This window comes from Hyaena hyaena, unplaced genomic scaffold (assembly GCF_003009895.1).
Source record: "Hyaena hyaena isolate Hyena2069 unplaced genomic scaffold, ASM300989v1 scaffold_100, whole genome shotgun sequence".
Taxonomy (NCBI): domain Eukaryota; kingdom Metazoa; phylum Chordata; class Mammalia; order Carnivora; family Hyaenidae; genus Hyaena; species Hyaena hyaena.
Window position 1 is genome coordinate 2,979,341 of NW_024080732.1, and position 22,544 is coordinate 3,001,884.

Genomic DNA, 22,544 nt, shown 5'->3' on the forward strand with positions numbered 1-22,544 from the left:
GTTTCAGGTCTTTAAGTTCTTAATCTATTTGGAGTTAATTTTTGTGAGTACTGTAAGGTAAGTGCAATTTCTTCCTTTCTTTCTTTCTTCCTTTTTCTTTCTTTCCTTTGTCCTTCCTTCCTTCCTTCCCTCCTTCCTGCATGTGAATATCCAGTTTTCCCATCATAACACTATTCTTTCCATATTAGTATTCTTGGTTCTCTTGTTAAATACTAGTTGACCTTATATGTGTGGGCTTATTTCTTTTTTTTAACTTTTAATGTTTTATTTATTTCAGAGAAAGGGAAGGCTCAGAGAGAGAGAGAGAGAGAGATACAGAGTCAGAAGTAGGCTCCAGGCTCCAAGCTAGCTGTCAGCACAGAGCCTGACATGGGGCTCGAACCCACGAACCGTGAGATCATGACCTGAGCCAAAGTCGGACATTTAACTGACTGAGCCACCCAGGCAACATTATGTGGGTTTATTTCTTAACTCTTGATTCTGTTCCATTGGTCTACAGGTTTGATTTTATGCAAGTATGAGACTGTTTTGTTTATTACAGCTTTATAGTATGGTTTTAAATCAGAAGTATGAAGCCTCTGGCTTCTTTCTTCCTTCCTTCCTTCTTTCCTTCCTTTGTTTCTTTGTTTCTTTCTTTCTCTCTCTCTCTCTCTTTCTTTCTTACCATTGTTCTTCTTTCCCAAGATTGATTTTGCTACTCAAGGACTTTTGTAGTTCCATACACTTTTTAGGATTGTTCTGTTTTTGTGTAAAATGTCACCAAAATTTTGATAGGATTTTTGATATTGCCTCTATAGATAACCATGAGCAGTATGAATATTTTAACAATGTTAATACTTGTGATCTGTAAATGTGGTTTATCTTTCTTTTTATTTGTGTGTTCTTTATTTTTCATGTGTGTCTTCTTTAATTTTTTCATTACTGTCTTTTAGTTTTCAGATGTATAGATCTTTAACCCTTGTGGTTAAATTTATTCCTAAGTATTTTATTGTTTTGATGTTATTGTGAATTTCTTTTTCAGATATTCTGTTGTTAGTGTTTAAAATGCAATTGGGGGTGCCTGAAGTACTGCTTTGAATAAAGAGAAAGCATTGGAGGAAAGCAAGAACTCAAGGTAGTGACAATTTCTCATTGGCTGAGTTGTGGTATTATTGGCTGAGCTTGTTGAGGGGGAAAGAAAAATTCTTCCTTACTGTTGTTGGAGAAGTAAAGTAAGCTTCTTCTTATTGGGAAGGCAAGATACACATCTTTCTGTTGGGGACTGCAATTGATGACAAGAGGTAGGGAATAAAAGCTCCCCATTCTGGCTTCCCAACTCTATTTTAAATGAGGTTTCTTTCATTCATTTTCACAAACCAATATGGAAGATTTTCTAGCACAAATCACCTTTTTCACCCAATAAAAGCATAAGCCATCCTTAAAATGCCTTTACTATTATTAATTTTGAAAAGTTTCTGATTATGTTTCCTTGAAATGTTATCTAAATATAAATGCTGCAATTTTTAAGAGTGAGCTTTTCTTTAATACATTGTACAAGCAATTGAGGAAATATGGTAATTGATAGAGAACAAATTGGGTGATAAATACATGAGCACTTATTATTTTATTGTCTCATATATGTTTAATTTTTTTATAACAAAAAGTTTCAGTACACAAAGTAATACTGAAGACCATTTTTACTCCTTACTCTAAATGGTAAAAAACAGATCACCATGTTTGGGCACAAACTTTCTCTCCAAGGAAATATTAAATGTATTTTTTAGTTTTTGTTCTATTTCTTCTTCATTCAGGATCTTAAACTCTACCAAATCCATATTGTCCTTATAATTGAATTTCCTATAGGTAAGGGTCCAACCTACTAAACAGTGAACCCCTTCAAGTGTCTGCAAGGAACAGAATGACTTGCTTGTAAACACAGATGTTGGCGATATCTGAAGGTATGTATTCACAGACTCAAAATCTTCAATTGCTCGAGGTTCAAGAGTAAAGGAGTATATTTTTCGGTATTTATTTTTTTCCAGGAGATCAGAATTAAGAAATTCTTCATTTGCAATGCATTGCTCTCTTCTTATTTGGTCCAGATACCAGATTCCTCTCTCTTCTGTCAGGCGGAAGATGCAAGGTACTTGAAGCTGATCCTTCCCAGAAATTAACTCCAGAGGTTGCCACATCTGGTAAGAACGTCCAAAGCCAGCATCCACTATGTAATTCTTACCATCAATAGTCACCTTCAGCAGGAGGTGAATCATAGCATTGCTATATTTATTAGCTGGAGTATTGTACACATAACCCCCCAACATTGTGGTCTCAAAACCAATTGTGGTCAGAGCCCAGTACAGAAGATGATTGACCTGGAGACACCATCCACCACGGTTCCTCCTAACAACTTGCTCAAAAATGGCCTTCAAGCCCAATTCCATGCTTTCCCCACAATGGATGTTAAGGTTCTCAAAAGGAATGGCTCGGATCTGGTGCTGAAGAATGTCAGTTAAAGTTTCCAAGTCCAGTTTGTTCCTAGAATTCTTATAACCAATTCTTTCAAAATATGCTTCAATGTTCATGATACCCCTAAGGGAAGAACAACAAAAGAGAAACAAATATATTTCTTTTACATTTGAATTTCTTTGATTAGCTTAATTATAATGTATTTTAATATGTAAATGAAATTAGTGGTTATAAACATCCATAATCATAAGTCCTTTGTTTAGTGCTTTTATTGTATAAATTACTTTGATACATATAAATTCACTTAGTAGACTTAGTAACCTTATAGGAAAACTATTATCACTTCTTTCACATTTTACACATGAAAAATTGGAAATTCAGAATAAGTGAGGAGCAAAATTATAAATAGCATACATATGGTTTTCTTCATGATAAACAAGACAAGGTTTGAATCAGTATCAAAATAGGGTTTACAAATAATTCCTAATATAAACAGGAGAATTATGTAAAGAAGTCCATGGTGCCTGACCCACAAACTTTCCCCTTTAGATAAAATTATAGTCAAAGTTTCCTACTCAATGATTTACATTCATTTGTGCACTGATTTATTAATTCATTCAATATAGTTTCTGAACACCTACTGTGTATTTGCTACTGATCTGCTGCTTGCTTACCCACAGAAATCTTACATTTTAGTGGGGGTTGGGATGACATAGATAGCAAATTGAATATGCTACTAAACAACCAATAGGTCAACAAAGATATCAGAGGAAATCAAAATAAAACTCAAAACAAATGGAAATGGAATCACAATGGTTCAAAACTTCTGGGATGTAGCAAAAATAGTTCTAACAGGGAAATTTATAGCAATATGGGCCTATCCCAAGAAACAAACAAACAAAAAACCTCAAACAAGCAATTAAACCTTATACCTGAAGTAACTAGAAAAAGAACAAAACCTAAAGTTAGTAGAAAGAAGGAAATAATAAAAATCACAGTGAAAATAGAGACATCATCATCATCATCATCATAATAAAAAGATCTGTGAAACTAAGAGTTGGTTCTTTGAACAGATAAAAAAAAGTTGGCAATCCTTTAGCTAGACATCTCAAGAAAAAAGGAAGGCCCAAATAAGTAAAATCAGAAATGGGAGAGAAGTTACAACCGGTAATACAGAAATACAAAGGATAATGATAGACTACATTACTATTAATGAAATTGAATTAGTAATAAATAACAAAAACAAACAAATAAACCAACCAAACAAGCAACTTCCCAACAAACAAAAGCCCATGTGTCTTAAAAGGTAAATTCTACTAAACATTTAAAGAAGAGTTAATACCTATCTTAGTGAAAATATTTCAAAATAATGAAGAGGAATGCTTCCAAAATCATTCAAGAAGGCCAATATTACACTCATACCCAAATCAGGGAAAGATGGGGCACCTGGGTAGCTGAGTCGGTTCAGCGTCCGACTTCTGCTCAGGTCATGATCTCACAGTTCCTGGGTTCAAGCCCTGCATCGGGTTCTGTACTGACAGCTAGCTCAGAGCCTGGAGCCTACTTCAGCTTCTGTATCTCTCTTTCTCTCTCTCTGACCCTCCCTTGCTCATGCTGTCTCTCTCTCTCTCTCTCTCTCTCTCAGAAATAAATTAAAAAAACATATTAAAAAAAAAACAGGAAAGACCCCCCCACACACACACACAATTACAGGCCAATATTCCTGATGAACACAAATACAAAAATCCTCAAATTTTAGCAAACCAAAATCAACAATATATGAAAAAGATCATATACCATGGTCAAATGGGATTTATTCCAGAGATGCAAGAATTGTTCAACATTCGTGAATAAACAACAGCAATACATCATATTAACAAAAAGAAGGGTAAAAAACATATTGTCATCTTAATAGACACAGAAAAAAAGCACTTCATAAAATTCAATAAATAGTTTATGGTCAAAACTCTCAACAGAGTGGGTATAGAGGAAACATATTTCAACATAATGAAGACTATATATGCAAAATAACAGCCAACATCATAATCTACAGTGAAAAGATGAAAGCTTTTCCTCTAAGATCAGGAACAAGATGAATGTCCACTATTGCCACTATTATTCAACATAGTATTTGAAGTTCTAGCTACAATATCAGAAAAGATATAAAACATCAAAGTAGAAATGATAAGTAAAATTATCACTATTTGCAGGAAATACAATACTTTATATAGAAAACTCTAAAGACTCCACCTAAAAAAACTATTAGAAGTAATAAATGAACTCAGTAAAGTTGTAGGATACAAAATTAATATACATAAATCTGTGGCAATTCTGTCAGCTCATGGACATCAATCACTGATAAGAGGTTAATATACAGAATATGTAAAAGATTCACAAGGTCATTATCAAACACAAGTGGACAATCCAATTTTCTAACAATCCAATTAGAAAATGGGCAGAGGACCTGAATATGAATAGACATTTTCCCAAAGAAGACATAAAGATCACCAATAGATGCATGAAAACACTAGTCATCAGGGAAATGTAGATCAAAACAACAATGAGATTTCACCTCACACATGTTAGAATGGCTAAAATCAAAACCACAAGAAAGAATAAGTGTTGCCAAGGAAGTAAGAAAAGAGAAACCTCATGCACCATTGGTCAGAATGCAAGCTGGTACAGCCACTGTGGAAAACATTGAGGCTTTGAGATTTCTCAAAAAATTAAAAATAGAATTACCATGTGATCTAGTAATTCCACTACTAGGTACTTACCCAAAGAAAACAAAAACACTAATTGAAAAGATATATGCACTCTTATGCTTCCAGCAACATTATTTAAAATAGCCACATGCAGAAGAATGATACTGGACCACTTTCTTACACCATATACAAAAATAAACTCAAAATAACTTGAATGTGAGACCCCAAACTATGAAACTAATACAAGAAAACATACACAGTCAGCACTTGGACAATGTGTTTTTAGATCTGTCTTTTCAGGCATGGGCAACAAAAGCAAAAACAAATAAATGGGACTACATCAGACTAAAAAGCTTTTAACAGCAAAGAAAACTACCAACAAAATTAAAATACAATGTACTGAATAGGAGAAGATATTTACAAAAGATATAACTGATAAGGGGCTAAAATACAAAATATAAAATGAACTCACAAGCTCAGTATGAAAAATAAGCAATCCAGTTAAAAAATAGACAGAGGACCTCACCAACATCTGTTTTTTCTTATGTTGTTTATTTTAGCCATTCTGACAGGTGTGGAGCAGTATCTCATTGTGGTTTTAATTTGTATTTCCCTGATGACAAGTGATGTTGAGCATTTTTCATGTTGTTGGCCATCTGTGAGTCTTATATGGAAAAGTGTCTATTCATGTCTTCTTCCCATATGTTTAGTGATTATTTAGTTTTTGGGTGCTTAGTTTGATAAATTCTTTATAGATTTCAGATACTAACTCTTTATCTCATATGTCATTTGCAGTTATCTTCTCCCATTCCATTTGTTGTCTTTTAGTTTTGTTGATTGTATCCTTTGCTGTGGTTTTTATCTTTTTATCTTGATTAAGTCTCAATAGCTGATTTTTGCTTTTGTTTCCTTTGCCTCTGGAGAAAGGGGAACACTCTTAACTGTTGGCAGGAATGAAAACTGGTGCAGCCACTCTGGAAAACAGTATGGAGTTTCCTCAAAAAAGTTAAAAATAGAACTACTCTTGGGGTGCCCAAATGACTCAGTTGGTTAATTAAGCTTCCAACTTCGGCTCAGGACATGATCTCACTGTGAGTTCAAGCCCTGCGTCAGGGTCTATGCTGACAGCTAAGATCCTCGATCCTGCTTCAGATTCTGTGTCTCCCTCTCTCTCTGCCCCTCCCCAACTCTCACTCTGTCTCTCTCTCAAAAATAAATAAATATTTAAAAAATTAAAAATATATAGAACTACCCTATAACCCAGCATTGTACTACTAAGTATTTACCCAAAAGATATAAAATAATTGACTCAAAGGGGCATATGTACCCCAATGTTTATGGTAGCATTATCAACAACAGTCAAATTATGGAAAAAGCCCAAAAGTCTATTGACTGATGAATGGATAAAGAAGTTTTGGCACATATATATGCAATGGAATATTTCTCAGCCATCAAAAAGAATTAAATCTTGCCATTTGCAATGGCATGTATGGAGCTAGAGTGTATTATGCTAAGCGAAATAAGTCAGTTAGAGAAAAGCATATACCATATGATTTCGCTCATATGTAGACTTTAAGAAACAAAACAGATGAACATAGGGGAAGGGGAATAAAGAGATACAGGGCAACAAATTAACCATAGAGAACAAACTGAGCATTGATGGAGGGAGATGAGAGGGGGGATGGGGTAAATGGGTGATGGTTATTAGGAGGGCACTTGTTGTGATGAACACTGGGCGTTATATATAAGTATTGAGTCAATGAATTCTTAAAACCAATTTGCCATGTTAACAAACTAGAATTTAAACATATACTTAAAAAAAAAAAATAGACAGAGAACCTGAATAGACATGTTTCCAAAGAAGACATATAGATGGGTAACAGATACATGAAAAGATGCTTAACATCACTAATCACCAGGGAAATAGAACTCAAAACCTCAATGATATATCTATCACCTTTCACTGTTGGGATGGCTAATATCAAAAAAAGACAAGAAATAGCAAGTGTTCAGGTGCCTGACTGAAGCAGTCAGTAGAACATGACTTTTGATCTTGCGGTCATGAATTGAAGCCTCACAGAGAGCAAAGAGCTTACTTAAAAAGAAAAGAAAACCATAAATCATTACATATTATTAACTATATAATGTGAGAATGTGGAGAACAGAGAATCCTTGTGCGTTGTTGGTGGAAATGTAAATTGGTACATTCACTATGGAAGACAGTAGGATGGTTCCCGTAAACATTAATAATAAGACTACCAAACAATCCAGCAATTATATTTTTGAGTATTTAACTTAAGAAAATGAAACATTAATTCAAAAAGATATATGCCCCCTAAGCTCATCACAAGATTACTTAAAATAGTCAAAATATAGAAGGAATCTAAGTGTCCATTGATAGAGGAATGGATCAAGAAGATATGGTAAATATATATAATGGAGTATCACTAAGCCATAAAAAAATAAAATCTTGCCTTGTAACAACATGGACAGATCTATCTATAGGGTATTATGCTAAGTGAGATAAGTCAGACAACTACCATATACTTTCATTTATATGTGTAATCTATAAAACAAAACAAAACAAGACAGAAACAGATTCATAGATACAAAGCTAATCTGATGGTTTCTCAGAGAAGAGGGGTGTGGAGGGATGAGCTAAACAGAAGAAGGGGATTAAAAGGTACCAACTTTCAGTTATAAAATAAGTAAGAAATGGGAATACACTACACAATGTAGAGAATATGGTTAATAATATGTAATGATTTTTACAGTGACAGCTAGTGAAATTACTGGTGATAACTTTACAATGTATATAAATACTTAATCACTATGTTGTATACCTGAAACTAATACAAAATTGTACATCTACTTCAGTAAAAAAGAAAATAATAAAAATAAAATAAAAATTCTGCAGGTAAATTTAAAGTGCAATCAAAGTTGAAAATTCTGTCCAGTGATAGAATTCTCACTCTTTCCCCTACTATCTACATAGTCTCAGAAAAACTTCTTGTTTCTGATTCTGTGTCTCAGATTATTCCCCTAAATTAGAAGGAAGAGATGGTAGTTTAACATTACTTTACTAAGTTCGAGACAGGACAAAATGGCTTATTACATAGAAAAGAACTACAATAGTTTTGTTGTGAGCTGAATGTTTGTACTCCTCCAAAATTAATGTATTGAAAACATAGCCTCCAATATGATAGTATTAAGAAATGGGGAGAACCTTGGAAGATAACTAGGTTTTGAAGCTGGAAGCTTCATGAATGAGATTTGTGCCTTTAGAAGAGACATAAGACACTCTGCTTTTTTCCTACCTAATTTTTGCCTTGGATGATAGAATAAGAAATCAGTCCTCTGGACTGAGGAGGTAGAGTCCTACAGCCAGAGGAAGTAGGATGTCAATAGACATATAAACTGTACAAATCAGGATTCGGCTTCCAAGACTCCAGAACTCTAAGAAATAAGTTTGTTGCTTAAACAAAACACTTCATTCCTTTTTATGAATTAGTAATATTCCATAGCATGAATATACCATTTTTGTTTATTTCTTCATTTCTTGAGCATTTGGGTTGTGTCCACCTTGGGCTATTATGAATAGCACAACTATGAGCATTTGTGTTCAAGTACAGTTTTTAGTATCTGTTTTCAAATCTTTTGGGTATGTAGCTAGGAACAGAAATGCCGAGTTGAACAGAAGAATTTTAAGGAGTGCTCCTGAATGACTTTTCTTCATAGGTGCTTTTGTTTTCTTTCCCTCTCCCCTTCCCTTCTTTTCCTTTCCCTTGCCATCCCATCCATTCTGTCTTATTTTGGCTCTGAAGCCCACCCTAAGAACACTAGTACCCAGCCCTCTCCCAGAGGCAAGTGGCCAGTCCAGTAATGTTCCAGATGGAAAAGGAGAAGTTTCCAGGCAAGCTATGTCCACAGACCATCCTTGAACTGTACACTGAAAAGCCCCATAGAAGACAGTTAGTACAGCTAAAGGCAATTGGAATGAGCCGCAAGAAGCAGGAAGTTCTGAGGGTTTTGTTTTGTTTTGTTTTGTTGATTTTGCCGTCCTCGGGAGAAGCAGAAATTCAGATTTGAAGGTAAAAGCTGCTTATTTTCAAAGTTGGCTCTGAACTTTTTAAGTCTATAAAGGAAAAAACAAAATAGATCTCTGAGCAAGATGCAGCTAAATAGTTGACAGCTAACTTCCTTTGGGTCGAGAGAGGGTGGAGTCAGCTGTTTCATGATTGAGAAACTGAAAAGAGAGCCCTGCGGAAGAGAAAGAGCAATTTATTAAAAAAGAGCCAGCGGGCATGCTGTTGTTGTGGGAATCATGCCAGAACATGGGAGCAATGTCCAGGGTGGAGAGTCCATAGGGCCCCTTCCTCCTGGGGTTTTCTGCCTCAGCAGGTTCCTCTCCCCTATGAAATTTCGTACCTCTGCTCAGGGAGTGGTGTCCTCAGTCGGCCACCAGTGAAGGAGTTGATACTTGTCCGTAATGGCTCCTGGCACTCTCCCCACTAAGCCTCTTTCCAACAGGATGAAACTTCCCCCAGGAATTCCTTTAAACATCGCAGAGAATGCAACCCAGCCTCCCTGGGCATTTGAGATCATTAGAGAATTTCTGATCAGCTAATGCAGGAGGAGCAGGAAATAGGAACACACTGCCTGCAGGAATAACTGGGCCCTTTGGGCCAAAGCCAGCTGGGGACAGAGGACATGGACATCACTGCTTCAATTACCCAAGAGGGAAATCCAGCCCCTTGAAACACTCATTATACACATTAGCTGTCCTCTAACACACTTCTCTAATCCACACAACAACTTTTTAATCTCTCTTATCACCTCCATTTTACTGATGAACAAACTGAACAAACTGACCTTTCGAGATGCAGTGACCTGCCTAAGTCCTCACAGCTAGGCTGTGGTGTGGCTTTGACCATAACCCAGACAGTTTGAATCAAGAGCCTGTGACCTTATATGCTGTATAGTAGTTATAGCATAAGGATGTAAAGTATGTGTTAGCCAAACTTCCTGAATCACCTTAGGACCTGAAATTCAGGCAAGTATATGGTATCCAGTCCTCTGGACTCCACATTTAAGATAGGAGGAAGCCCCAATTTCAATGCACAAACAAGTCACTTACCGACCTCCACTAGGACTCACAAAAAAGCTGCAGTCCTCTCACACCCAGCGCCGGTACAGGAAGTGCCATCCCTGGCTTTCCAGAATGCTCCGCCCCCAGAGTTGCGTTAGAATCACCCAGAGATCTCTGGGAAATGTAGTCGTGGGGCCTTAGGTCGGGCTTATGCACCTCTGATTCAAGTCTATTCACTTAAAAAGAGTGGAGAACTGTATTATCTGATAAGCCCTGGCCACAAGCTGTGAGGGGTAGGTATTACGCTGTATTTGACACAGTTCCTGGTCTTGCAGAGCCCAAAGCCAAATGTCCTGTGTGCAGTGTGGAAGGTGAGGGTTTTGAGGGGGTCCAGGAAAAGCAGATCTCTTAACCTAGAGGAAGCAGAAGACGGATGTCTTAAATCCTCAGGTTATGACACCCTTTGTTCATCAAGTTCTGTGAGGCCCCTCGGTTTCTATTTTTCTTTCTTCTATCCTCCATCCTCATTCCCATTTGCTACAGCCCTCAAAGCCACTGTGTAGTGTGTCTGAAACGTGTGCACATATGTGGTATGAGTGTGACATGTGTAATGTGGTTTGTTTCCTGCTTGTGTTTTCAGTTTACCCTAATGATATTGGTCTATAACTTTTGCTATTTCCTGTGCATTTCCCTCTATCTTTTAAAGCCTGTCTGCATGACCCAGTTGTTGCCTTGTGCTCTCCTTTGGTACTGATTGTGTAGTTCATGCATCTGGTGTCCTGCTGCTCAAAATTGGGGCTGTTTATCTGATGGTTTTCTCTCGGTCTGCGCTGGGCAGGCTAGATGACATAGATGGGTGCAATTTATTATACCTGGGACCACAACTCAGCACAGCATGATGGGAACAGGAGGGTAAATACCCCTGTGTTCTCCCCACTTGGGTGGCATTACCCTGAGGCATGAACAACACTGTCTCCCAGTGTTCTCCAGTGGGATTAAACTCTCTTTGTCCATAGAGGTAACCTGTCATAATGTATCCTTCATTTATTCTCACACTGCCCCTGCCTCGGTTTCTCACCCCTACACTGGTACTTCCTTAAATCAGCACCCAAATAAGCTACTTGAATGCAAATTCATGTCTAAGGCTCCAGTTTTAGAGGAAACCAACCTAAGACCATTTAGCTGACTAGTCCAACTGGTGAAGGACTCTTGGGTTGCCTCCAGCTCCTCATTACCACAAACACTGCAATGATGAGTACTTTCCAAATGTGCCCTGTAGATGGACATGAGAACTTTGTTTGGATATACATCAGCAATGGAATGTGCTGGGGACAGGACATATGCGTACTTAATTTCACCAGTCATTATCATCCACCTGAGTAGAAAGACTCCCATTTCCCTCATATCCTGATTGACACTTTGTGTTAGCAGCATTCAGATGTCTGTCGATTGTATATGTCTAAGGTGATAGCTTAGTGTTGTTTTAATTTGCACTTCTAGATTACTAGCGGGTTTCGGCAGTTCTTTGTATTCCTACTGACCCTTCAAAGTTTTATGTTTGTGAATTAAATGTAAGGTATAGAGGAAGCAATTTTCTGCTGTAGTAGCTGAGACACAGCAGAGATGAAGAATGGATTGCAGAACAAATCTTGCTAGGAAAGCATTGCAGGGGAAGAATATAATCCCAGAATGCAGGCTTGGGGCCATTTTGCCACAAAGAATGGGAGAGGAACTATTCAGTGGAGTATGGCTATTATCTCCTTGATTCTGGGAAACTTACCACCTGGAATTAAAATCCAGGTGACGAATTTATAATTCCAAGATTGCTTCTATCATTCTAGCTGAAGTAACAGAGGCCCTTGAGGCTCTCCAGCAAGAGCCATCAAAGGAATCTAGGATTGGCAGGCTTGGGGCTAAGGGAGTGTAAGACCAAACTCATGGAGCCTGGTGTCTGAGGCCAGTAACACCTGAGGTTGTGGCCTGGGATGTCACCGGGTTTGATGACTTCCTCTAGCCTCCAGAAGAGTGGCCAAGGCTGAACTTTCAAGCCAAATTCTCAATACTCCTTAGCTTCTACATGCGGAAGGAGAACAGAGCTGGAAAACACTTGAACTATCACTGAGCGCTTGCCTCATCACAAAAGGAACAGAGATACAGAGGTAGACTGGGGGTAGTCTTAAGGGTGACATGAAGGAAAGGCCCACTTAACTGTGACATATGCAGTTTGAATGCATACAGATTATGTTTTTAAGTAAATCTAAAGCATTAGAATCTGTATGTCTAACTTGAAAATTCTAATATCTGAAAAAGACATCCTTGTCAGACACTGGCTCAAAGTAGATTGCGTTACTGAATAATTCTGCTTGTAGGGTCCCATGTTTTTCACATACATATACCCATGATCTTGTATGAGTGACATTTGGTTAGTGGTTGTTATTATTTTTCTAGGTGGTATTCAACAGTAGGAGTCTAGAAATAATTTTCTACTTAGAAATCTATCCTTTAAACTGGAAATATGAAACTGCTTAATTAGGAAATATGAAAGTACTGAAATGTCTATTTGTAGGTGAATTTGTGAAGCAATTTCTTTTATTAATTTTTCTCAATTTTTTATTTAAATTCTAGTTGGTTAACATATAGTGTAGTATTGGTTTCAGCAATAGAATTTAGTGATTCACCACTTTTACATATAATACCAATGCTCATCATAACAAGTGCTCTTTGTAATACTCATTATCCATTTAGTCCATCCCCCACCCACCTCCCTCTATCAACCCTCAGGTTGCTCTCTATCATTAAGAGTTTCTGGGGGGGGTATTTAAGTTATCAGATGAGTAGGGGTCCCTAAGCTTGCCTCATCCCTCAAACACAGCTAGATAAATATCAAATCATTTGAACACTCAATAAATCAATCTGAGGACTGAGAGAAGTAGAAAAACCAGCCACATTATGTAAGGTAGGAAATGTGGGAAAGTTGATTTGGGGGAGAGAAAAGCTGAGGATGCTGCAAAGGTGCTCTGATCACAGAGAGAAGAGCAAGAGAGAAAGAGAAAAGTGAAAGCTTGTGCACAAGAAAAACTTTTCCTCAAAAACCATTGACTGGGAGAGAGAGAGAGGGCCTGAATACCACAAGGTTTTACAAACAGTAGAGTGCAGAGTTTGAAGTTTCAGAGGTCTGTGCCGTTGCCAGGGTGGTGCCTAGTGAGATCAGTGGTGCTGCAGTGGGGGAAGAGTGTAGAGACCCAGGAGCAAGCAGTATGGTTTGAAGATCCCTTGGGTTATACAAGGGGAAGCAGTTCCCTTCCTTGGAGTGCATTTGGGAGTGGCAGCACAGCTTTCCCCAGGGCTAAAAGTAACAGCAGCTCCAATGCACTGCCCTGTTCCCTACCATGGGAACAAAGACATTGGCTGAGAGCAGCAAACCTTGGTGCAGACTTTTAGCTGCACTTTACCATAAACTCCAAACCATTGTGCAGTCACACCGCTGGTTTCTGGGACAAAAAGGCACCAGCCACAGCGCAGCCGATACCCCAAAGGTCAGTGTAAGTCCATGTTGCTTGGATCTCTAAAATTTGGAATTTTGAGACCTAGCCATGGGCCTGATAAGACACAGGAGTGCTGAGTCACCTGGCAGGTGGATAGCTTGGATGCAGGCTGGGTGAAGGCAGGGATTTGGAGGAAGCCAGGAACACAAGAGAGGTGATAGCTCTTTTGTGAGAGCTTCCTGAAAGTGGCAGGTGTGAGCTCCCCACTCCTGGGCCAAGAGTGGGACCAGGCAATTTTCTGCTACATCAGCACTGATCAACTTCAGGGAGCAAAACAGCGCCACTTAGTGGAGGTCAGAGCTGTTTACACCAAACCTTGTCCCAGTGCATCCTGTAGGTGAATCTCCATTAGGGAAAATCCATCTGAGAATCAGTGGAGCAGGCCCCACCTGAAGAAGACCAGCACAAACCCCAAGCACACACCAAGTCTACCGACTGGTTTCCACTCTAGGGGAAATACGATTTAGCTCCTTTTTTTAAAAAAACCTCTTTTTAATATAGCCATTATTTACAGGAGCAGGAATACAAAGTCATTCTGAACAATCACACACACACACACACACACACACACACACACACACACACACACCAGTGACTGAGACAAAAAGACAAGATGGAGGAATTTACCCCAAAGGAAAGAACAGGAAGAAGTCATGACCAGGGATTTAATGAATATAGATACAAGTAAGTTGTCTGAACCAGAATTTAAAACAACAATTATAAGGATATTAGCTAGTCTTCTTTGTAGAAAGTTTGTGCAAGTCTTCTGCCAATTTTTTAACTGGATTGTTTGGATATTGAATTATATAAGTTTTTAATATATTTTTTTCTTTTTACCAAGAAGGCTTATAGACAACTGAAAGACAACAAAAAGATGTTTAACATCACTAAACATCAGGGAAATGGAAATAACACCACTATGAACTATTACTTTACACCTGTCAAAATGGCTAAAATTAAAAACACAAGAAATATAGAGTGTTGGTGAGATATGGAGAAAAAGGAATACTCACGGACTGTTGAGAATACAAATGGTGCAGCCATTGTGGAAAACATCTAAAAACAATACTATATGATACAATAAATCCACTATTGGGTATTTATCCAAAAAGAACAAACACTAATTAGAAAAGATATAAGCAGCCCTATGTTTATTGAAGCCTTATTTGTAATAGCCAAGATCTGAGAGCAATCCAAGTGCCCATCAATAGAGAAATTGATAGAGAAGATTTAGTACAAACACACACACACACACACACACACACACACACACAGTGGAATATTATTCAGCCATAAAAAAGAATAAAATCTTGCCATTTTCAACATGGATGGATGGGTGGATGGACATAGAGGGTATAATGAAAAATGAAATAAGTCAATCAAAGAAGGTAAACACTTATGATTTAAATGGTGATTTAAATGATGATTTAAATCATATGTATAATTTAAAAAACAAAAAATTAACAAAGTGAGACAAACAAAATAGACTCTTAAATATAGAGAACAAACTAGTGACTGCAGGAGGGGAGGTGGGTTGGTGTATGGTTAAATAGATAAAGGAAATTAAAAGTACACTTTTATTTTTTTAAGATTTTTAAAATGTTTTTTTATTTATTTTAAGAGAGAGAGAAAGACCATGAGTGGGATAGAGGTAGAGAGAGAATCCCAAGCAGTCTCCATGCTTTCAGAGAAGAGCTTGATATGAGGCTCAATCTCACAAACCAAGAGATCATGACCTAAGCTGAAAGCAAGAGTTGGATTCTTAACTGATTAAGCCACTTAGGCACCCCAAAAATATGCTTTTCTTGATGAGCACTAAGAAATGTATAGAATTATTGAATCATTATACACTTGCAACTAGTATAACACTGTATGTTAATTATACTTGAATTTAAAATATAGGTGAAATTTTTGCTGGTTCCTGAGGGAGTCCTGCTATCTAAGCTGTGTGGGGACAGGGAGAGGAATGATCCCTGCCAACTCTTTGTTTCTTGGAGAGCCTTTTAAAGATCTCTGCCCCTCTATTAGGAGGAACTTAACAGAGGACCGTTGGGGAGAAGGGGGGAAATGGGGGGGAGAGGGAGAGAGGCAAACCATGAGAGACTCTTGAATGCTGAGAACAAACTGAGAAAAGAAGGGAGAGGGGGGAGGGGGGAGATGGGCATGGAGGAGGACACTTGTGGGGATGAGCACTGGGTGTTATATGGAAACCAACTTGACAATAAACTATTTGCAAAAAAAAAAATGTAGGGGAGGCATTAGTACTATATTATTATCTATGTTTTCTGTATGTTTAAAATACATTATAAACATAATTTAAAATAAAAAGTAAGAGAATTAAAAAAAAAAAGATCTCTGCCCCTCTACTGTAGTCTTGTATTCAGTTAAAAAAAAAAAAAAACTTTATGTATACCTCAGGGACTTACTTTTCAAACTACGGCTTTTATGTTGTTTCTCAGCTGGATTATTTGTTATGCTGGCTCTTTAAGGGAGTCCTACCAATCTCCAGCTTTCCTGGAGATAAACCCACTGATATTTATTTACTTATTTTTCAAGTTTTTATTTAAATTCTAGGCAGTTAACTTATATAGTAAAATTGCTTTTGGGTGAAGAATTTAGTGATTCATTATTCACATATAACACCTAGTGCTCCCAATACATGCCCTCCTTAATACCTACCACCATTTTAACCTATCCCCCACCCACTTCCCTCTATCAATTCTCAGTTTGTTCTCTATAGTTGAGTGTCTTATGGTTTGTTTCCCTCTCCTTTTTCCTTCTTCCCCTATGTTTATCTGTTTTGTTTCTTAAATTGCACATTTGAGCAAATGCTTTTGGTATTTGTCTTTATCTAATGGACTCATTTCACTTAGCATAACACATTCTAGCTCTATCCATGTTATTGCAAATGACAAGCTTTTAATCTTTTTGATGGCTGAGTAATATTCCACTGTATATATAAACCACATCTTCTTTATCCATTCATCAGTTGATGGGCATTTGGGCTCTTTACATAATGTGGCTATTGTTGATAATGTTGCTATAAATATCAGGGCGCATGTGCCCCTTCAAATTACTGTTTTTTTATCCTTTGGGTCAATACCTAGAGGTGCAATTGCAGCGTCCTAGGGTAGTTTTATTTTTAACTTTTTGGGAAATCACCATACTGTTTTCCAGATAAACCCACTGATTTTTTAAGTACCCAAAGTTATGCCCATTGATTGTAAAAACTCTCAAAGTTTAGCCTCCCTAGTTTACAAAGACAAATTTTATAAGAACTACTTTACAATGCAGGTCCCTCATGCTTGGGGTGCCCAGTTTGGGGTCTCAACTCTCTCTCCTCTATGTATTTGTGGAGTCCCCTCTATTTGTGGTTAAGTTAACTGGAGGTTTTTTCCCAACAATGTCTCCACCCTTACTAATATTTTTGATGTAGACTCCTCTCTATGATTAACTATGGAATCTGTTATGCAAGTTTTTGAGTCATCTTCAGAGTTAGTTGCATTGATGTGTCTTTAGGGTAAGGTGAGCTCAGGATTTCCAACTATGGCATTTTTCTAGAATCCCCCTAAATAGTATGCACAAAAGGACACCTAAATATATAAAGTAAATATTAACAGACCTAAAAGGAGAAATAAAATTAATAATAGGGCATCTTTTTTAAAAAAATATTTTTATTTATTTCTAGGAGAGAGAGAGAGACAGCGTGAGCAGGGGAGGGTCAGAAAGAGGGACAGATACAGACTCTGAAATAGGCTCCAGGCTCTGAGCTGGCAGTCAGCAGAGTCTGATGTGGGGCTCGAACCCACAAACCGCGAGATCATGACCTAAGAGAAAGTCGGACGCTTAACCGACTAAGCCACTCAGGCGCCCCAATAATAGGGCATCTTAATACTCACTTTTATCAATGGATATCATCCACACAGAAAATAAGGAAACAGATCAGAAGTATATATTAGGAAAAAAAAGTACCTAACAAACATAAACAGAACATTCCATCTGAAGGCAAAGAATACATATTTTGGAGCATATCTAGAATATTTTCCAGGATAGATCATGGGCCACAATATGAAAATAATTAATGGCATGCAGTTTTAAGATGAAATTTCATAATGACAACATTTACATAATGACAAAAACTTACATTAAGAAATAAATAAGCTATAAGTAAGATGTCTGAACTAGAATTGAAAAACTATGAATATAAAATACTAGCTAGAGTTGAAAAAAGCACAGAAGACACCAGAGAATCCCTTTCTTCACAGACAATAGAATTAAATCCAGTCAGACTGAAATTAAAAATGCTATAACTGATATGCAATCTCAAATGGATGCTGTAATGGTAAGGATGGATGAAGCAGAGTAATGAATCAGTGATATGGAAGATAAAATTATGGAAAATGATGAAGCTAAAAAGAAGAAGGATATGAAGGCTAAAGATCATGATAAAAGACTTAGAGAACTCAATGAATTATTAAAAAGAATAACATTCATATCATAAAAGTCCCAGAAGATGAAGAGACAAAGGGGCAGAAGGTTGATGTAAGCAAATTATATCTGAAAACCTCCCTAATCTGTCATTTAGGGACACATATGGGGAAGGACACATATATCAAAATCCAAGAAGCACATTAAATTCAGAGAAGCCAAAGATCACCAAGGCATACGATTGTCAAATTCACAAAATACTCAGACAAGGAAAGAATCCTAAAAGCATCAAGGGAAAAAAGTCCTTAAACTACAGGGGAAGACAGATCAGGTTTGCAGCAGATCTGTCTACAGACACTTGGCAGGACAGAAAGGAGTAGCAAGATGTATTCAACGTGCTGAATGGGAAAAATATGCAGCCAAGAATTGTTTATACAGCAAAGTTGTCATTCAAAATAGAAGGAGAGAGGGGTGCCTGGGTGACTGAGTTGGTTGGGCACCGACTTTGGCTCAGGTCATGATCTCACGGTTCATGGGTTTGAGCCCTGCATTGGGCTCTGTGCTGACAGCTACCTCAGAGCCTGGAGACTGCTTCAGATTCTGTGTCTCCCTCTCTCTGACCCTCCCCTGCTCACACTGTCTCTCTCTCTCTCTCAGAAATAAATAAAACATTTTTAAAAAATTTAAAAAAAAAATAGAAGGAGGGATAAAGAGTTTCCCAGACAAACAAAAACTAAAGGAGTTCATGACCGTGGAACCAGCTCTGCAGGACATTTTAAGGGAGACTTTTTGAGTAGAGGAAAAAACAAAACAAAATAAGACCCCCCCAAAAAAGACCAAAAGCCACAATGCCTAGAAAGGACCAAAAACATCACCTCTGTAGGCAACATAATCCTACTAAATTCATATTTTTCAATAATCACTCTGAATGTAAGTGGATTAAATCCTCCAAATAAAAGACATAGCATATCAGAATGGATTGAAAAACAAGATCCATCTATATGCTACCTGTGAGAGACTCATTTTAAACTTAAGGACACCTATATTGAAAGTGAGGAGATAGACATCAAAAGAAAGCTACCTATATCAGACAAGCTAGACTTTAAAGCATAGACTGTAAAAAGAGATGAATAAGGGCACTATATAATAACTAAGGTGTCTATTCACCAAGAACTTCTAACAACTGTAAATATTTATACTCCCAACTTGGTGTATGAATATATAAATCAATTAATAACAAACATAAGGAAGCTCATGATAATAATACAATACTACCAGGGGACTTTAACATCACACTTACAGCAATGGACAGATCGTATAAGCAGAAAATCAAAAAGGACACAATGGTTTTGAGTGGCACACTGGAATGCATGAAAATAGAAGACATATTCACGTCATTTCATCCTAAAGCAGCAGAATACATATTCTTCTCAAGTGTGCATGGAACTTTCTCCAGAATAGATCACATAATGGGTAACAAATCAGCCCACAAGTACAAAAAGATGATATCACAGCATGCATATTTTTGTATCACAATGCTATGAAACTTGAAAGTCAACCACAAGAAAAAATTTGAAATCCCTCAACATGGAGGTTAGAGAATATTTTACTAATGAATGGGTTAACCATGAAATTAAAGAAATTTTTAAAAATACACGGAAGCCAATGAAAATACAGCAGTCCAAACCCTTGGGGATGCAGCAAAGGCAGTCCTAAGAGTATATTGCAACTCAGTCCTATCTTAAGAAACAAGAAAGATCCCAAATACACAACCTAACCTTAAAAAGCTACAAAAGTAACAGCAAATAAAGCCCAAACCAGCAGAAGGGAAATACTAAGGGTTAGAGCAGAAATAAATGATATAGAAACAAGCAAACAAACAAGCAAACAAATAAAAAAAAAAACCAATAAAACTGGCCAATGAAACTAAGAACTGCTTCTCTGAAAGAATTTAAAAAATTAATAATTCCCTAGCCAGAACTACAAAAAGAAAAGAAAAAGGACACAAACAGTTAAATATTACCAATGAAAGAGGAGAGATCACAGTAAACACCACAGAAATAGAAACAATTAAATGAAAATACTATGAAAAATATATGCCAATAAACTGGGCAATCTGGAAGAAATGGATAAATCCTAGACACATATAAATTACCAAAACTGAAACAGGAAGCAATAGAAAATTTGAACAGACCCATAACCAGTAAAGAAAATGAATCAGTAATCAAATATCTCCCTAAAAACAAGAATCCTGGGCTTTATGGCTTTCAAGGGGAATTCTACCAGATATTTATTTATTTATTTATTTATTTATTTTTACAAATAGTTTATTGTCAAATTAGTTTCCACATAACACTCAGTGCTCATCCCCACAAGTGTCCTCCAGATATTTAAAGAAGAGTTACTACCTATTCTTTTTGGAGACTTGGGGAAGATGGTGGAGAAATAGGGAGTTCCATACTTTCCACCTGCATCTCTCAAACAATAAAGGGCTGAAGCCAAAGAACCCTGAACCACAAGAGTCTGGGAGAAAAAGAGACAGAGTCCACTAAGAAGACAACCTCATAGTTGCATGATTGTGAACTGGGGAAGATAAAAACAAGCCGGACATGAAGGCAGGGAGGGAGCCCCCTCTGCGAAGAGACAAAGGGAAGAAAAAAAAAAAGTGGCTGAAACTTTTCCTAGAACTGTCCCTGGAGAAGAGAAAAACCTCTGCCAAGGACAGAGAGGTATCCTATCATCCCATCTCTAACCACAGGGCATTCAGAGAGAGATCCTATGTCTAACTGCGGAGGTTTCTTTGGGCTGGGTAACCCAGTCCCAGAAATTCCCTTTGGGATAGGCGGTGTGCAGGGGACTCAGTGGGAGTCAGGAGGAACTGCTCCCCTACTCAATCCCTGGCTAGGAAGTTCCTAGGCTTGCAGAATTACATTTCCGGTGGTATCATTAATGCGAACAGAGTAAGACCTGGCAACGAGGCAGGGGGTGGGACATAGAACATGGCCCATCTTGGTTGAGCCCACGGCACCATAAGATCTGATTCAAAAGAGTGATTTGCAACGTTTGGTTCGAGAAAGGACTGGAGGGCCCCAATTTTCTCTCCACAACCACCAAGGATGGGCCTCAAGGAGCGGCCTGTGGGACCCACAGTGGAAGCAAGACCTGCCTACGCCAAACCACGCCCATCTGCGCCAGGTAGCTGCTTTTTTTTTTTTTTTTTTTTTTTACCGGAACCCAGAAAGATGATAGGGAAACAGCCCTTCCCCAACCAGCATTGATACATTGCCATGATTAACTGTAGATCAATTCTTGCCATTCAGATATATTCTCCCTTATCTCATTCTTTTTTTTTTTTAATGTTTTATTTATTTCTAGGAGAGAGAGAGAGAGACAGCGTGAGCAGGGGAGGGTCAGAGAGAGAGGGAGTCACAGACTGAAACAGGCTCCAGGCTCTGAGCTGGCAGTCAGCACAGAGCCCGACGCGGGGCTCGAACCCACGAACCGCGAGATCATGACCTAAGCGAAAGTCGGACGCTCAACCGACTAAGCCACCCAGGCGCCCCTCCCATATCTCATTCTTATCTCTCCCCTCCGCTGGGCTGGGTATTCTGATTATAGGTTTGCTTAAACAGTCATATTTATTTATTTTTCTTAAATAGTTTATTGTCAAGTTGGTTTCCATATAACACCCAGTGCTCATCCCAACAAGTGCCCTACTCCATGCCCATCACCCATTTTCCTCTCTACCCCATCCCCCATCAAGCCTCAGTTTGTTCTCTGTTTTTAAGAGTCTCTTATGGTTTGCCTCCCTCCCTCCCTCTCTATTTGTAACTATTTATCCCCTTCCCTTCCCTTCTGTTAAGTTTCTCAAGATGACAAAAGAGTGAAAACATATGCTATCTGTCTTTCTCTGACTGACTTATTTCACTCAGCATGGAACTTCCAGTTCCATCCATGTTGCTGCAAATGGCATGATTTCATTCTTTCCCATTGCCAAATAGTATTCCTTTGTATAGATAAACCACATCTTCTTTATCCATTCATCACTTGATGGACATTTAGGCTCTTTACATAATTTGTTTATTGTTGAAAGTACTGCTACAAACACTGGGGACATGTGCTCCTATGAATAAGCACTCCTGTATCCTTTGGATAAATTCCTAGTAGTGCTATTGCTTGATCATAGGGTAGTTCTATTTTTAATTTTTTGAGAAATCTCCACACTGTTTTCAAGAGCAGCTGCACCAGTCTGCATTTGCAACAGTCCAAGAAGGTTCCCATTTCCTCACATATTAGCCAGCATCTGTTGTTACCTGAGTTGTTAATTTTAGC

The 22,544-nt window shown here is 37.8% G+C and overlaps 1 protein-coding gene across 2 annotated transcripts; it reads right to left on the reverse strand.

Annotated features, from left to right (window-relative positions):
• Positions 1-1,112: 1,112 nt before the first annotated feature.
• LOC120233984 (arylamine N-acetyltransferase 1) lies at positions 1,113-10,342 on the reverse strand. Of its 2 annotated transcripts, none has more exons than XM_039235572.1 (2): positions 10,288-10,342; positions 1,113-2,568 (listed from the first exon to the last, which is right to left on the reverse strand). In XM_039235572.1, the coding sequence occupies exon 2, from the start codon at positions 2,559-2,561 to the stop codon at positions 1,689-1,691; it is 873 nt and encodes a 290-aa protein (XP_039091503.1). In that variant the 5' UTR covers positions 2,562-2,568; positions 10,288-10,342; the 3' UTR covers positions 1,113-1,688. The 2 variants fall into 2 exon arrangements, with proteins under 2 accessions (XP_039091503.1, XP_039091504.1); XM_039235573.1 differs by having other exon boundaries at positions 10,292-10,336.
• Positions 10,343-22,544: the final 12,202 nt, after the last annotated feature.

Bases quoted from the DNA above. Each gene is read 5' to 3' on its own strand.
- LOC120233984 (XM_039235572.1), bottom strand. From the start codon at position 2,561: ATGAACATTGAAGCATATTTTGAAAGAATTGGTTATAAGAATTCTAGG.